We start from the raw sequence: 17,202 nt of genomic DNA on the forward strand, positions 1-17,202 counted from the left end.
TGTAATTTGAGTTGGCTATATAAATGGACCCGATTGAATCAGTATTTACAGTTCGTTGAATATTTTAACTTATATTTTAACTTGGCTAAGGCCTAATGCTGATTGGCAGTACATATTTCAAAATTTAACCACTTTTTTGTATTTAGGGGATAAATAGCGTACACAGTGCCATACTTGGTGTTTAGATACTTTTCAGAATTGTTATTTGTATTTTTCAAAACAAATACCTACTTTCCTAAAGTATTTGGGAGTTAAATAATTTTAAAACTATTTAAATACTAAATTAGTGACTGTTTTATACAAAGTGAAGAAGTCCTTGATTATGTTTTTATGTTACTTTTATATTTAGACTTTTATATTTCCCCGATTTAAGTTGATATAGGCAACTCAATTTACACGGCCTTTCAAAGTTTCCACCACCTTGTCTGTCTCTCTCTAGGACCTCTCTCTTGTATCGTGGCTGCATTAGTTGTTGTCTTTGTGCCTATTCCATCCGTATTGACAGTTCATTGGCTATATCTCATAAACTAATAGATCGATAGCTGTCAAATTTATAAACGCATCTTTTGAAGGTTAGGGCTTACTAAAAATCATATAGATTTAATACCAGTAGCGCCATCTATATGTCAGCCTACGAACTTTTCAGCCCGCCGATTAATTCTTACCCCTACTGTAATATGTACATACTTTAAAATTTTTAAGTATTTATTAATTTTACATCTTAGTTCGTTCTTATTTTTAGATGCAAAACCTGAACATAACAACAATGAAGAGTCTGGGGAAGAATATACTTTTTATACTCCGTTTAAATTTGATGCGGATCCACGCGGTCTTGGAAATTTTTTATTTAATAAAATGAAAAAATATAGGCATTGCATAGCACAAGTAGGTATAGCCTAATAAAATAAAAAAAGTCAAAATGTAAATTCGTACAGGTTAAAACAAATTTTATATCAAAGTTTAGGTGGGTACAAAAGATATTTTCAAGAAAGTATCCAAATCATACAAGGGGATCATTGTTTAAATAATTAAAAAGGGGTCATTTTTGCAAAAAAATACTTTTTTAACTGCTGAGGTCATTCAATTACTAATAAAGGTCTATGGGATTTTTTTTTGCAAAGTTGAAGGGCAAGTCTTTCATATAAGACTTACTAAATTAAATTTGACCCCCTATTTATTTAAATAATTGTATATAAAACTTTAAAAACAAATTTGCAAAAAATTATTTTTAGCGTTTTAAATAAGCACTATAAAATATCTTATTTCACATAGTAAGTTGCACTATGTTACCAGTATTAAGCAAAAAAAAATTGGCCGAAAAATATTTAATATTTTTTGAGATATTGAATTTGTTTATTAAATGTTACTATATTTTCAATTGCAAAAACGCGGTTGTTGGCAAAGAAATATTCACCTGCTTAACATCTCACTATTTTTATTTTTATGTTTATTTTCGATAAATGTCTTGATAAATTCAAATTTCCATTAAACTCCTCCCTAAAATGGCATTTGAAAATTATTAAAATTTGTTTATAATTTGTTTTTTCAATACCGTCGCGGGGATTAAGTATTTTGAAATGCCGTTTCGATAATTGGGTTCCTGGGAATTTTTTACTAATTAACAAAATTTTTTTGTCGTTTTTATTCTTCTTTTTTTTTCTTGGAGTTATATTACTACGGGCCCATTTAGGGTTAAATTTTATTAAGAATCTCGAATCTCTGAGTTGTAGAATCTAGACCTAAAAATATTAAGATTTAAATAAAATCTCCTAAATAAAATGTGGCTACTTACTGAGTTACAGGGTGTTTTATTTAAAAATTTAAAAATTATTGTTACCAATTACTTTAAAACTGTTTGACGTATCCTTATCATACTTGGCAGAAAGTGTGGCTTTTATATACCCCACTAAATTGTGATTAATAAACGTTTCTAGCTAGTGCCAGAGGCGTACGACAGGGGATATTGAATGATTCACCCTTTCCAAATTCTACTCCACTGAGTGAATTACTATTTTAGCGAAATTTTTCGATTCTCCAATACTTTGTATGGAAATAACTTTATTGGTATCGATAAAGTCATAAGTTTTAGAGATATTGGAAGTTTAAAATGAATGAATGACTGAATCAAAATAACTATGCCGTTTCATTTTTAACGTCCAATATCTCGAAAACTGACTTAGTCGTTACCAGTAAAGAGTATATTATTTACATAAAAAGTATTGGAGAATCTAACAATTTCGCTAAAATAGTAATTCCCTCAGTGGCGTAGAATTTTGGAAGTGTCAACCATTAACTATTCCCTGTTGTACGCCTCTGGTAGTAGCTAGAAACTTTTATTTATCACAATTTAGTAGACTGTATAGTACTCACACTTTTTGCCAAGTATGATAAAGATACGTCAAATAGTTTAAAAGTACTTGGTAAAAATAATATTTAAATTTTTAAATAAAACACCCTGTAACTCAGTAAGTAGCCACATTTTATATAAGTGAAATTAGACTAATCTTAATATTTTTAGGTCTAGAATCTACAACTTAGACATTCGACATTCTTAATGAAACTTAACCCTAAAAGGGCACGTAGTAATATAACTCCAAGAAAAAAAAAGAAGAGAAAAAAAGACAAAAAAATTTGTTAATTAGTGAAACATTCCCAGAAACTCAATTATCGAAACGGCATTTCAAAATAGTTAATCCCCGCGACGTTATTAAAAAAACAATTTATAAACAAATTTGAATAAAATTTCAAATGCCATTTTAGGGGGAAGTTTAATTGAAATTTGAATTTATCAATACATTTATCGAGAATAGACATAAAAATAAAAATAATGAGATTTAATACAGGTGAATATTTCTTTGGCAACAACCGCGTTTTTGCAATTGAAAATAGAGTAACATTTAATAAACAAATTCAATATCTCAAAAAATATTAAATATTTTTGGACCAATTTTTTTTTTGTTAATACTGATAAAATAGCGCAACTTTCCCTGTAAAATAAGATATTTTATAGTGCTTAGTTAAAACGCTAAAAAATATTTTTTTACAAATTTGTTTTTAAAGATTTTGTATAATTATTTAAATAAATAGGGGGTCAAATTTAATTTAGTAAGTCTTATGTGAAAGATTTGCCCTTCAAGTTTGTAGAAAACAATCCTATAGACCTTCATTAGTAATTGAATGACCTCAGCAATTAAAAAAGTAATGTTTTTGCAAAAATGACCCCTTTTTAATTATTTAAACAATGATCCCCTTATATGATTTGGATACTTTCTTGCAAATATCTTTTGTACCCATCTAAACTTTGATATAAAATTTGTTTCAACCTGTACGAATTTACATTTTGATTTACATGTAGTGTAATTTTATTTTACTAGACTAGTATACTATACCAATGATATTAAAATATGATTTCGTTGCTATAGAGAGCTTTGCACCTATGTATCGAAAGTATTCGCTTTTGCTGATGATGTTAAAATAACACAACTATATAACCCACCAGAGATACAAAGGAAGAATTAAGTCTACCTTCTTTCAAAATGTGGTGAAATTGGTCTTGAGGTTAACAAAAATAACATTAAGTGCATGATGGTTGGGAAGAATCATTGACCATTAAAAAAATATTTGCCATAAATGAACTCAATTTTAAAATTATTAAATAATTTATATAAATATGATAACACCAGACGAAAACAGTTCTGAGAAATACATGGTAGCTAGCATAATTTCAGGGGGCAAGGAATATTATTCCCTAGAGACACTGTTTATATCAAGATTACTCCCAACAACAGCAAAAATAAGGGTATACAGTGAGCAAGTAAAGGTTGGAATAAACTCAATTTTTTATAAATGGTCGATTTTGAAAATAAATCCCAAAACAGTTCGATTTTTAACCCTTTCAGTCACAACTTTTTTTGAGCTATGGGAAAATTCTCATATTTGGTATATAAAATAAACTATTTTTGTTGATAATTTTAACACCATTTTTTTTATATGTCATATGTCACTTGGCATATGACATGTCCATGTTGATGGACATTATGACTTGAAGCAAAATAAAATAAACCTGAAGATTTTAGAAATTTATTTGAATATCATTAGAATGACGAAATAAACAATATTCTTTGTAAATAACGAATTAATCATTTTACATGAAATTTAAAAAAACAGTTACGACCGCTTACAAAACATAAGTGAACATTAAATTTCACGCAAAATGTATGTAATTTTCCCTTACAGTTCTCCATTTTGCAACGTGTACTATCTTTTTTTTCATCTATTTTCGGAAAATGTTCATAGCTGTCGAACCGTAATTCAATATATGGCCTTGCTTCAGTTTTGGTTTTTTTATTATTTGTTGTACCAGTATTTTCTTGACCAGATGGTCTGCCTCTCTTTGGTGGAACCTTATGTAAAATGAGGTGTTGCCCAATACTCATTCTAAAGTCCTACAAATCCAGGATTTTATTGTGTTGTACGCCTAGCAGTTCAGCTTGTTTTCTATATTCCAACCACGAATTTACTATCGCCATATCTATAGCATGTGTTATCATACGTACAGTCCATTTTCTGGATCGTCTGTAGGATCTGTAAACGCTCAATAAAAAATCTAACTTATCAACACCACCCATGTTGGAATTGTAAAGCGATATGGCTTCCGGTCTAGATACATTTATATATTTTTTCGACGTCTTATCCCATCTCTGGCACAAATCCATTTTTCCCGCTGCAACAAAATTTGAAGCCACTAAAACTGGTTTATTGTCGAACCATTTTGTAATCACAATTCCATCTTCACTAACCGCTACATCAAAACTACCTCTACCATTTTTTTTTTAGATCTTTATCAGATGTTAGTTCTGGTCCAAAAAATCGGTTTATTCTAATTGTTCCGACAGCCATAATAGATTTATTGTTCAACCATTGAAAGAGGTGATAAGAACTAAAGAAATTATCAAAGTACAAACCGTGATGAGTTTCTTCAATTCTCTCAACTAGCTGCATCACAGTTCCAGCTCCTTGTCCAAACTGTGCATAATTTTCTTTTATTTCCGTTTCAGCACCTTGATATATGATGAAATCGTAAATGGTACCAGATTGTCCAGCCAATATCCATAATTTGATCCCCCATTTTTTCGGTTTATTTGGGAGGTACTGCTTGACATTGATCTGTCCCTTGAATGGAACAATTTGCTCGTCAATGCACAAATTTGTTTCGGTTTGAAGTTCCCTACAACGATTTCTAATGGAATTATATATTTCTCAGACTTTCCACATGCGATCTGTTTCGTCACCTCTTGCTGTTACATCTACTAAGTGAATGGTATTGCGCAACTTAGAGAAGCGATTGAATGTCATATTATCTTTTACAATTGAAATACCTGTAAGCTGGGACCAATACAGTCTTGCTCTTGGGAATTTTAGATTTCCCATAATAATGTGAATGCCTACAAATCGCTTTATTTTTTCTTTATCTGATGGAGAAAACCGAGCAATATTTTTTTGTACGGCATATAAGTTAGTCATTTCTGAAATCTTCTCAAACAGAGCATCAGGTATGTATTTCATAAAATATTCAATAGGAGCAGGTAACTCATCAACTTGTACTTCTTCTGGAACAAACCACTGTACTGGCCTGGTAAGATAGGTAATATTTTTTTTCCAACAAACATCTTTCTTATTTGTGAGTTTGAACTCTTTACAAAACTCTAGCAGTCTCTCCTTTGCAGTTGTTTGTTTTTCAGTGGTTTGGTTGGAATTTTCTTTGGTTTTCATGTCCTCAGACATTGGTTGTTCTGTAGTCACTTCATTGGGATATTCTAGATTTTCTAACTCACCTCTTTCTGTTGACTTCTGTTCTTGGATCAATCCGTCAAAAATAGTTTCCTCAATATCTTGGATATCATCGCCAAATTCTGAGGAAACGTCATTTAGATCCGCAATACTGTTGGCGTCATCAGCATCTGACAAACGTAATATTTCTGAGTCATCGTCTTTCATGAGTATATCCAGAAGTTCGTCCTCAGTCAAGGGTCGTGACCATCTCTTTTCTTTACTAGTTGACGGTAAACTTTCCATTTTATGGATATCTAAAACAACACGACCTTGCTAATTTTTATATGCATAAGTATACCTAAGTCATTTTGTCCATCTACATGGACATATAAATATACACCACTTTATAAGATATTTTCAGTCAACAGTTTGATACATAATATAAACACACTATACTAATGCTCTTTACTTACCCAATTCAGCAGGTATTTGTACGAAAAAACAAGTTTATTCAATAGAAATCGTTCCAATAACAAACAGGTGTTTTCACCACCACGACAGCGTGCTAAATGCAACCTGTTTTGCGTTTTATATAGCTTCACAAATTGACTAACAGATGGCTATCAATGTATTCAATGCTTTTCTTATGCATGTACCCACACATGGACAAAATGATTTGGGCGATAATAACCATCGATGTTTTAAGAGAATGCTTTGAAAATCGATGTCCATCGGTGTGGACACGATGACTGAAAGGGTTAATATACAGGGTGATTCATTAAGAACGTCCAATCTCCGAGTTGTAGATTATAGACCTCAAAATATTAAGATTTAACCCAAATCACTTAAATAAAATGTGCCTCGTTACTGAGTTACAGGGTGTTTTATTTAAAAATGTATTAACTATTTTTACCCAGTACTTTAAAACTATTTCACATATCCATGTCATACTTAGCAGAAAGTGTAGGTGCCGTACACCCTACTAAATTATGGTAAACAAAAATGTTTCTGGCTACTACGAGAGGTGTACGACAGGGGATAGTGAATGGTTTACCTTTCCCAAATTCTATATGCCACTGGCGGAATTGCTATTTTAGCACAATATTTCGATTCTCCAATACTTTCTATGTAAATAATTTACTCTTTATTCGTAACGATAAAGTCATTAGTTTTCGAGATATTTAAAGTTGAAAATGAAACGGCATAGCTATTTTGATTCATTTATTGTGCTCTTTTTGATTTTTAACTTCAAATATCTCGAAAACTAATGATTTTATCATTATGAATGAAGAGTATCTTATTTACATAGAAAATACTGGAGAATCTAAATATTGCGCTAAAATAGCAATTCCTCCAGTGGCGTAGAATTTTGGAAGGATAAACCATTCACTCTTCCCTGTCGTACGCCTCTGGTAGTAGTCAGAAACGTTTATTTAACATAATTTAGTAGAGTCTACAGTACCTACAATTTTTGGCAAGCATGATAAGGATATTTGAAATACTTTTAAAGTACTGGGTACAAATAATTTTTAAATTATGCTGTAACTCAGTAAGGAGCCACATTTTATTTAAATTATTTGGGTCAAATATAAAATATTTCTATCCAGTACTTTAGAAGTATTTGACATATGCTTATACTCTGGGCTAATTAGCAAAATTCATGGAAAAGTTATTTACCAGCAATTTTATTGCTTACCAGCAATTTTATTGCTGGAATCGAATTATAAGATCCTATATATTAATAATATAGTTATGCAAAGTCAACAGATAGTGTGTTACTTTTTTTATAAACAAAATGGCGCCGACAAATCGTATTTTTTTCAATTATTTCTCTATAACTCCGAAGATTTTAACTTTACAACAAAAACACCCAAACAAAAATTCACCGCAATTAAATTCTGCATAGAGATATGTTTTTCACGATTTGCTCCGACGAAAATTTTCCTCGGAAAATGCGGGTTTTCCTAACAAAAATTCTAATTTTCAAATTAAGTTTTAGGTAAGTAATTATTAATCAATAATTAAATAACTTAGTGACATCAAAGCTTTCTTGGTATAGATTGTAATTCCAGAAGCCGGTGAAAATTAAACGAATATTTTAGCAACAATTCAATTGTTAATAAACAATTTACGATCGCAATAATAACCAAAATAATCATGACACATTGATCAAACTTATGAAGGTTATAAAGATGAGATGCTTATTTAATATTTTATCGACAAAATATAAATTTTTCTTTTTTTTGCATAATCTTTAAATTTTGAAAAAAAAATAGTTATAATACGCTTGTCTAATTAGTAAAGTACAAAGAAAGGTTATTTACCAGCAATTTTATTGCTGAAATCGAATTATAAGATCCTATATATTATTAATATAGGTATGCAATGTCCGCAGATAGTGTGCTACTTTTTTTATAAACAAAATTGCGCCGACAAATCGTATTTTTTTCAATTATTGCTCTATAACTCCGAAGATTTTAACTTTACACCAAAAACACTCAAATAAAAATTCACCCCAATTTAATTCTACATAGAAGCATGTTTTTTCCGATTTGCTCCGACGAAAACTTTCCTCGGAAAATGTGGGTTTTCCCAACAAAATCTCGAATTTTCAAATAAATTTTTTGGGCCAATAATTATTTATGAATAATTATAAAGCTTGGTGAAATAAAAGCTTTCTTGGTATAAATTATAAATTCAGAAGCCGGTGAAAATGAAACGAATATTTTAGCAACAATTCAATTGATAATTAAAAATTTACAGTCGCAATAACAACCAAAATAATCATGAGACATTGATCAAACTTAAAAAGAATATAAAGGTGTGATGCCTATTTAATATTTTGTCGACAAAATATAAATTTTTCATTTTTTTGCATAATCTTTAAATGTTTAAAAAAAATTGTTATAAAAAAATTAACATTTCTCAGAAATTGTTTATTATATTCTAATTTTATAAAATACTTAAAATGCGTACTTCATAGGTCTTGAAAATGAATGCTTTAAAAAATTTTTCCAACCATTTGCAAAAAAGTTATGAAACAGCAAATTAAATATACGAAATCTCCGTTGTTTATAATTTGTTTTAATTGTTTCAAAGCTTAAAAGTGAGTCTATGGTACAATCTAATTACTCACAAAGAATGTCAAAAATTAGTGCAATGGTTATATTTTAATCAAAGATTAAAAATACTTTTTTTGTAATTTTTAGCGCAAAAGTAGGCCTGATACAGAGTCGGAGCTAAAATGTTCACTCGAAGCGACTGACACGCAGCATATATTATTTATAAAAGTGTACGTCTCGCGCGGCCGGTCGTCGCTCCGAGTGAAAATTTCAGCTACAGTGCTGTATTATTCTACTTTCGCGCGTGTAAATTACAAAAAAATATATTTATAATCTTTAATTAAAATATAACCATTAAATTGATAATCGTTATTTTTTTGTAAATAATTAGCTTGTACATTATACTCACTTCTACGCTTTGAAAGAATTAAAAAATATATATAAACACCGTAGTAATCGTATGTTTATTTTTGCTGTTTCATAACTTTTTTGTAAATGGTTGCAAAAAAGTTTTAAAGCATTCATTTTCAAGATATTTGAAATGCGCATTTTAGCTATTTGTTAAAATTACAATATAATAAAAACTTTCTGAGAAATGTTAATTTGTTTATAACTATTTTTTTAAACATTTAAAGATTATGCAAAAAAATAAAAAAATTATATTTTGTCGACAAAATGTTAAAAAGGCGTCTCATGTTTATAAGATTTCAAAGTTTGATCAGTGTATCGTAATTATTTTGGTTATTATTGCGACCGTAAATTATTAATTAACAATTGAATTGTTGCTAAAATATTCGTTTAATTTGCATCAGCTTCTGGAACTATAATCTAAACCAAGAAGGCTTTTAAGTCACCAAATTATTTAAATATTAGTAGATAATTACTTATCTAAAACTTTATTTGAAAATTAAAGATTTTGTTGGGAAAACCCGCATTTTCCGAGGAAAATTTTCATCGGAGCAGATCGGGAAAAACACGTCTCTATGCAGAATTTAATCACGGTGAATTTTTATTTGAGAGTTTTTGTTGTAAAATTAAAATCTTCGGAGTTATAGAGCAATAATTGAAAAAAACACGATTTTCTGGCGCCATTTTGTTTATAAAAAAAGTAGCACACTATCTGAGGACTTTGCATACCTATATTATTAATATATAGGATCTTATAATTCGATTTCAGCAATAAAATTGCTGGTAAATACCTTTTCCCAAAAATGGCCTATTCTCCGATAATCAGCCCAGACTATTATTATACTTGACAAAAAGTGTAGGTAGTGTACACCCTACTAAATTATGTTAAATAAACATTTCTGGTTACTACCAGAGGCGTACGATAGGGGACAGTGAATTGTTTACCCTTCCCAAATCCTGCGCCATTGGCGGAATTGCTATTTTAGCGCAATAATTAGATTCTCCAGTACTTCTATGTAAATAATATACTCTTCATTCATAATGATAAAATCATTAGTTTTCGAGATATTTGAAGTTAAAAATCAAAAAGAGCACAATACATTAATCAAAATAGCTGTATCGTTTCATTTTCAACTTCAAATATCTCGAAAACTAATGACTTTATTGTTACGAAAAAAGAGTATATTATTTACATAGAAAGTATTGGAGAATCAAAGTATTGTGCTAAAATAGCAATTCCGCCAGTGACGTAGAATTTGGGAAGGGTAAATCATTCACTGTCCCCTGCCGTACGCCTCTGTTAGTAGCCAGAAACATTTGTTTATCACAGTTTAGTAGGGTGTATGGTACCTACACTTTCTGCCAAGTATAACAAGGACATGTCAAGTAGTTTTAAAGTACTGGGTAAAAATGATTATTAAATTTTTTATTAAAACACCCTGTAACTCAGTAACGAGCCACATTTTATTTAAGCGATTTGGGTCAAATCTTAATATTTTGAGGTCTAGAATCTACAACCCAGAGATCGGACATTCTTAATGAATCACCCTGTATATTATATCATAGTAGTGACGTCATCCATCTGGAAATGATGACGTTATCGATGAATTTTTTAAAATCAGGATAGGGTTCGTGTACTAGTCCATTTGAAAGGTTATTCAATACTCTATTCAGTAATAAAAATATTAACATAATTATTTATACAGGTTGTCCAAAATGTGTTTTTTAAATTAAATTAATTGACACGAAAGAAGAATGTATGTACTTAATTTATTTAATTCAGAATACATTTTACTGCTATCAAAAAACAGAAAAAATGGTTAATTTCTCAAATAAACATTGCTTTTCGCTTAAATTAAATGTTCAACCTGCCAAGAGGCAGGTGGGTGGCAGCTTTAACATTGAATTTAAACAAGTATCTATTTGTATAATAAATAAATAAATATTTTTCCCGTTTTTTCTCACAGCAATAAAATGTATTTTAAATTAAATAAATTACAGACATTCTTCCCTTTGTCCCAATTGATTTGATTCCAAAAAAATATTTTTTTGGACACCCTGTATAAATAATTATGTTAATATTGCTACTACTGAATAGAGGATTGAAAAACGTAACTATCGATTACGTCATCACGTCCAGATGGATGCCGTCACTAGTATGATATATATTATACCAAAAATTGTATAAAGGTATAAAAGTATGCCACGGTATAAAAATATGATCTACCCTCCAGTAATGTATGGAAACGAAACATTAACAACAACTATGAAAACAAACGTGAAACAACAAAATTATTAGTCTTAAAACAGAAAATCCTATGGATTGGTTGTATAAGGATGGGATAGATTCTGAATCTGGATAGAAGATAATGTTGGATATTATGATGATTGCTAATTTAGAAAGATACGTGAAAGGTGATATTTTTTATTTGAACGTTTAAAGATTCCTTATGTTTTTGAATGGAATTTTTTTGGTGCGCAGTAATTTGAGCACAATATTACCATTTTTTGTTTTAGTATATTCATGATACCGACCAAGAAGACACCTATGGTGAACTTTTACTACGGTGTGTACGCACAGCCTGCCATCTGTCAACCAGAAATTTAACGAAGGACGATGTTGTTTTGCTTTGTTCCTACAACCATAAAGAAAGTTCAGTGCCATTCATTTCTAGTCTATTCATAAATGTTCCAGTAGCATATTTGGATCCCAGATTATCACTGATGGAATCACTGCATTTATTGAAGGATGTAAAACCCAAAATAATTTTTGTAGACCCTGAAGGATTGGAACTTATGGAAACCTCGGTTAAACAAGCAGGTAATATTTTCTTTAGACCTTCTCCGTTCTCACTACAGGGAGAAAGTATGAAGGAGATAGATAACGTCCTTTAATTTGACTCAGACAAACGCCTTCTTAATGTTCCGTAAAATATAAATAGGCCGGTTTTTTTTATATTCTAATGATTTTTCTTGCTCTTGACTCATTTTAAATATAGCGTTGGTGCATGATCTTCCTGACCTAAAACCTTGTTGTTCTTGTAATGTTTATCATAATTCTCTTTGCCTTATCCCTATGCGGGGTCGGCTTCCCTAATTGCATTTCTCCACACAATTCTATCCTGGGTCATATCAATTTTAATCCCCTTTACCAACATGTCTTGCCTAATCGTCTCCCCCACGTCTTCTTTGGTCTTCGTCTCCTACTCCTTCCAGGAGCCTGCACTTCAGCTACACTTCGTATTGGGTGATTAACGTCTCGAGGTTGAACATGACCAAACCATCTCAACCTATGCTTTCTCATTTTGGCATCAATTGGTGCCACACCAAGACTTCCCCTAATATACTCATTTTTAATTTTATCCTTTCTTGTCACTCCACTCATCCATCTAAGCATTCTCATCTCCGACACATGCATTCGTTGTTCCTCTTTCTTTTTCACTGCCCAACATTCAGTTCCGTACATCATAGCCGGTCTTAAGGCTGTTTTATAGTATTTTCCTTTCAGCTTCATTGGAACTTTTCTGTCACACAACACACCACTCGCTTCCTTCCACTTCATCCATTCAGTCCTAATTCTACTGAAGGATTGGTATCAAGTTGATCGTATAGGTTTGAATACGCTTCTGCTTTAGCTTTTGCTACTGCTACTTTCGCTTCCTTTTTCGCGACCATATAGTTTTGAAGATCTGTGTTGGATCTTGTTCTTGTAATGTTTATGTTGTTGCGAAATTCATCATCAGGGCTTTCCATTCCGGATGGAATATTTGCCTCTCTTACCCAGAGCTCTCTGATTTACTTATTGCGGTGAATCACTCCGCATTCCACTTGTGTGCTGTCAAAGTTTGTTGTTTGACTTTGCTTTCGTTACAATTTTCTTCCAATCATTTCGATATGCATAGTTCCCTCCAGTTTCTCAATTCCAGAATTTTGATATCTCTTATGACCTGGTCCTCCCATCTCTCTCTTGGTCTTCCTCTTGGTCTTTGAGTTTCTGGTTTCCAATCTGGTGATCTTCTTCATCAATATTTCGTTTTTCCTTCTCTCTATGTGTCCCAGCTATCTCAGTCACTGCGCTTTAATAAATCTAACTAGGTCTATACCTATAACGTCTCCCTTCATTATATCTCTTAGTTCATTGCCCATTCTTCTTCTCATTTCTCCGTTATTCATTCTTATCGGCCCATAATCCGTCTGAGGATTTTCATTTCCAATATTCTCAATTTTTTTTCATCTTTTCCGTGAGGCACATTGTCTCAGCTGCGTACGTAACTACTGGTCTGATTGCAACTCTGTATATGATCAGATCCCGTATATAGTCTAGGCGCCAAATAGAGGTCACCGTGTCATTTTCAATTCTGATGGACAAACTCAACGGTTTCTTATGGATTTTTGGCTGCTGATTACGAATTTCGAGGGGGGATTTCGATCCGAGTGGTCAAAAAAATTGTTATAAACAATTTATTTGTTTATAAATTGTTTATAATGCTCTGGCTCATAAACTAAAAGAAATAGAAAAAAATGTTTCAAATAAAATTTGTTCCTTAATAAAAAACGAAGAAACAACCGTTTACTAAACTTAAATCCGACAATCAGAACTCAAGATATTGTAAAATTAGTGCACAATGCAAATTTCAAATTGCAAAATAAGTATTTTTCGAAGCTTTATCGATCGTAACTCGGCTTCTACCCATGCAAATGAGCCCTGTAAGGTGTCTTTTTAAAGCTTAATCAAGAGGCTTCCAAACAAAGTTTACTAAATTATTTGATCTTCATTTGTTTTAAAGTTATACCCGTTTGAAGTTATAATTTTCTCAAAAAAATTGTACATTAATTTGTTTATAAAGGTTTCAAGCAAACTTGAGCTATAAACATTTATACTTTAATTTACAATAATGATAAAACAACTCCAAAGGAACAATTTGAGCTTACGAAAATGTTCGTAAGTTTATTTTTGGCTAAGATGTCGATATTTTAATGGCGCGCTATGAGGCGCAAGATTGGCTCACAGTCAAGTAAGTATGTATTCTTCGACGCTTTATCGATCGTAACTCGGCTTCTACGCAAGCAAATGAGCCAATATGTGATATCCATATAAAAATGGATCGAATTCTTTTGCAGCATCATCATTGCATATAAAACGAGCATTTATGATGTGGCGGCATACACACAATTGACGGGCCTTGATGATGCTGCAAAAGAACTATGATTCATGAACAAAATCTATGAACAAAAGATTCTAGATCCACTTTATATGGATATCATATAGATAATTAGACTCTGAAGCCTCAAAAAGTTTTAGTTTTACTGCCTACAAGAACAGACTTGTACCACCATGTAACTGTTAAAATTTCGCTAAGAACTTATGCAGATGTAAAAAATCTGATGATATTCCTGTATATCTCTTTGCAGATTTGCAGATGCATGAAAAAAATGTTTGTAAAAATAGTACTAATAAATAATATCAACTTACTTTTTAGTTATACTTCTGAAATATTAGTTTTTAATGTTTTTTTTTTCTCATTTAGTGCAAAAAATAGAAGACAAAGTAAATAGAATGAAAGGTGATACGAGGTACAGTATGATGATTTAATTATAAGAATTATATGATAAAATTTTATTAGGATCTTCACAAATGAAAAATGAAGATAACGTATGTATACATAGAAATTATAATTTGCATCGAGAAGTTAGCGCGTGAACCTTTACGCGGTGAGCCGATATTGCGCTTCATAGCGCGCGCCATTAAAATATCGACATCTTGGCCAAAAATAAACTTATGAACATTTTCATAACCTCAAATTGTTCCTTTTGAGTTTTTCTATCATTATTGTTCATTAAAGTATAAATGTTTATAGCTCAAATTTGCTTGAAACCCTTATAAACAAATGAATGTACAATATTTTTAAGAAAATTGTAACTTCAAACGGGTATAACTTTAAAACAAATGAAGATCAAGTAATTTAATGAACTTTGTTTGGAAGCCTGTTAATTAAGCTTTAAAGAGACACCTTCTAAGACTCATTTGCATGCGCAGAAGCCGAGTTACGATCGATAAAGCTTCGAAAAATTCGAAAAATACTTATTTTGCAATTTGCAATTTGCATTGTGCACTAATTTTACAATATCTTGAGTTCTAATTGTTAGATTTAAGTTTAGTAAACGGTTTTTTCTTGGTTTTTTATTAAGGAACAAATTTTGTTTGAAACATTCTTTTTCATCTCTTTTAGTTTATGAGCCAGAGCCTTATAAACAATTTATAAACAATTAAATTGTTTATAACACTTTTTTGACCACTCGGATCAAAATCCCCCCTCGAAATTCGTAATCAGCAGCCAAAAATCCATAAGAAACCGTTGAGTTTGTCCATCAGAATTGAATATGACACGGTGACCCCTCTGGCGCCTAGTATATCCATGTATAACGTTTGAGCTGCGCTCAGGACCAAGACTTTTGATGAATTCGCGCACATATAAATTTACCCCCATCGCGGCGAAAGAAGTATAACTTCAAAAAGAAAAAAGGACATCTTATGGGATAGTATACGACTCACTTAAATAAATATACGTCTTCTATGCATTTTAATCATCTAGGTACCATCGGCTTTTGAGTCTTGGGTTTTGCTTGTTCCATTTATAAAATAATAATTTCATAAAATAATAATTAGCACTCATAAAATATAACAGCATAGCAGCTTCGACTTCCATCTTGAAAGTATTTGATTAAAAAACGCATTTTCTACTGATTACGCGCTAAAATAAGTGTGGCCAGTTACTTTAATTCGCAGTTTAATCCATCATTTTTGGTGTATAAATGAATAAGATAATGAACGTTAAACGTTAACGTTAGTGTGGCCCCAGCATAAGTTACAAAACTTATTATGACATTAATTTTATAGTCCTTGGGCCCACATATAAAATTATTATTTATGTACTTGTACATTTGTTTTTTTGTACTTGTTATTTGGGTGGAGTCGGACAAATTTGGAGCTTGGCGCATTATGGTAGTGGGGCGTTTGTCTGTCAAACTGTCAGGAAATTGTCAATTTTATGAAAAAAAAAATGTATAACCACATTGGTCATTTTTACTTTAATCAGTGGTTTTTATCATATGTATAAACAGCGAAAACCATTTTGTCGGACAAAAACATTGGGCCGTATGACGCGTCGGACACGCTAAATATGTCAAATTTATGAAAATAATAAATTTATTACCTCATGGCTAATTTGAACACATTCTTCCATCAAACCTTTTTACAATAATTTGGTAACATTGTCGGACAATTTTCACGGGGCATATGCGCAGTCGGATGCGCCGAAGATGTCAAATTCCTGGAATTCTTTTATTTATTACCTGATTGAGGCCGTTTAAACTTTTTCGTAGCCTTCCATAGAGAATAGTCTGTATTTTCTGTTGCTGATAGATTGCTAAGGTATTCTTTAATCCCATCGTTTTTGTAGTTATTTAGGAGAGTTTTGGGTTGAAGTGTAGCCTGGTTGAGTCTGGTTTTGTCCTGAGGCGCGTGAGTTCTTTGCCATGTTTTTCTTAAATTTCGTTTTTCTATGAATTTTTGTCTGATTATGCTTGGTAGCTCTTGTTTCATGAGCGTCGTGTTTTTTAGGGGTGTTGTTTGCCAGATTGCTTCCTGTATAATTACGTTAAAGGTTTTGTATAGCTTTATCTATTTCATAGTTTGTTTTTAAAGGTATGTTTAGGTTTAGGCTGTCCTCAATCACCCGCCGAAACCTTTCCCAATCCGTATATTTGTTGTCCAGATTCGGTGGTAGCTGTATCTCAACAAGTTCAGTACTTATCGTGATAAATACAGGCGAGTGATCGAGGAAAGGTCAAAGCAAGATTCAATTCTTTGCGATCTTTTTGGAATTCCTTTTGTTACGCAGAAGTCAAGTAGATCTGGTATTTTGTTCATGTCGGTTGGCCAATAAGTAGGTTCACCACT

At 31.5% G+C, this 17,202-nt stretch overlaps 1 protein-coding gene across 1 annotated transcript in view; it reads left to right on the top strand.

Moving 5' to 3' along the window:
- The window catches only part of LOC126892163 (uncharacterized), a 140,838-nt gene that overhangs the window by 26,775 nt on the left and 96,861 nt on the right, over positions 1-17,202 (top strand). The window contains exons 2-3 of the mRNA XM_050661636.1: positions 743-885; positions 11,760-12,063. Coding sequence (XP_050517593.1) covers positions 743-885; positions 11,760-12,063 — 447 coding nt within the window. The remainder of the gene's footprint in view (positions 1-742; positions 886-11,759; positions 12,064-17,202) is intronic.

Source organism: Diabrotica virgifera, chromosome 9 (assembly GCF_917563875.1).
Source record: "Diabrotica virgifera virgifera chromosome 9, PGI_DIABVI_V3a".
NCBI lineage: Eukaryota > Metazoa > Arthropoda > Insecta > Coleoptera > Chrysomelidae > Diabrotica > Diabrotica virgifera.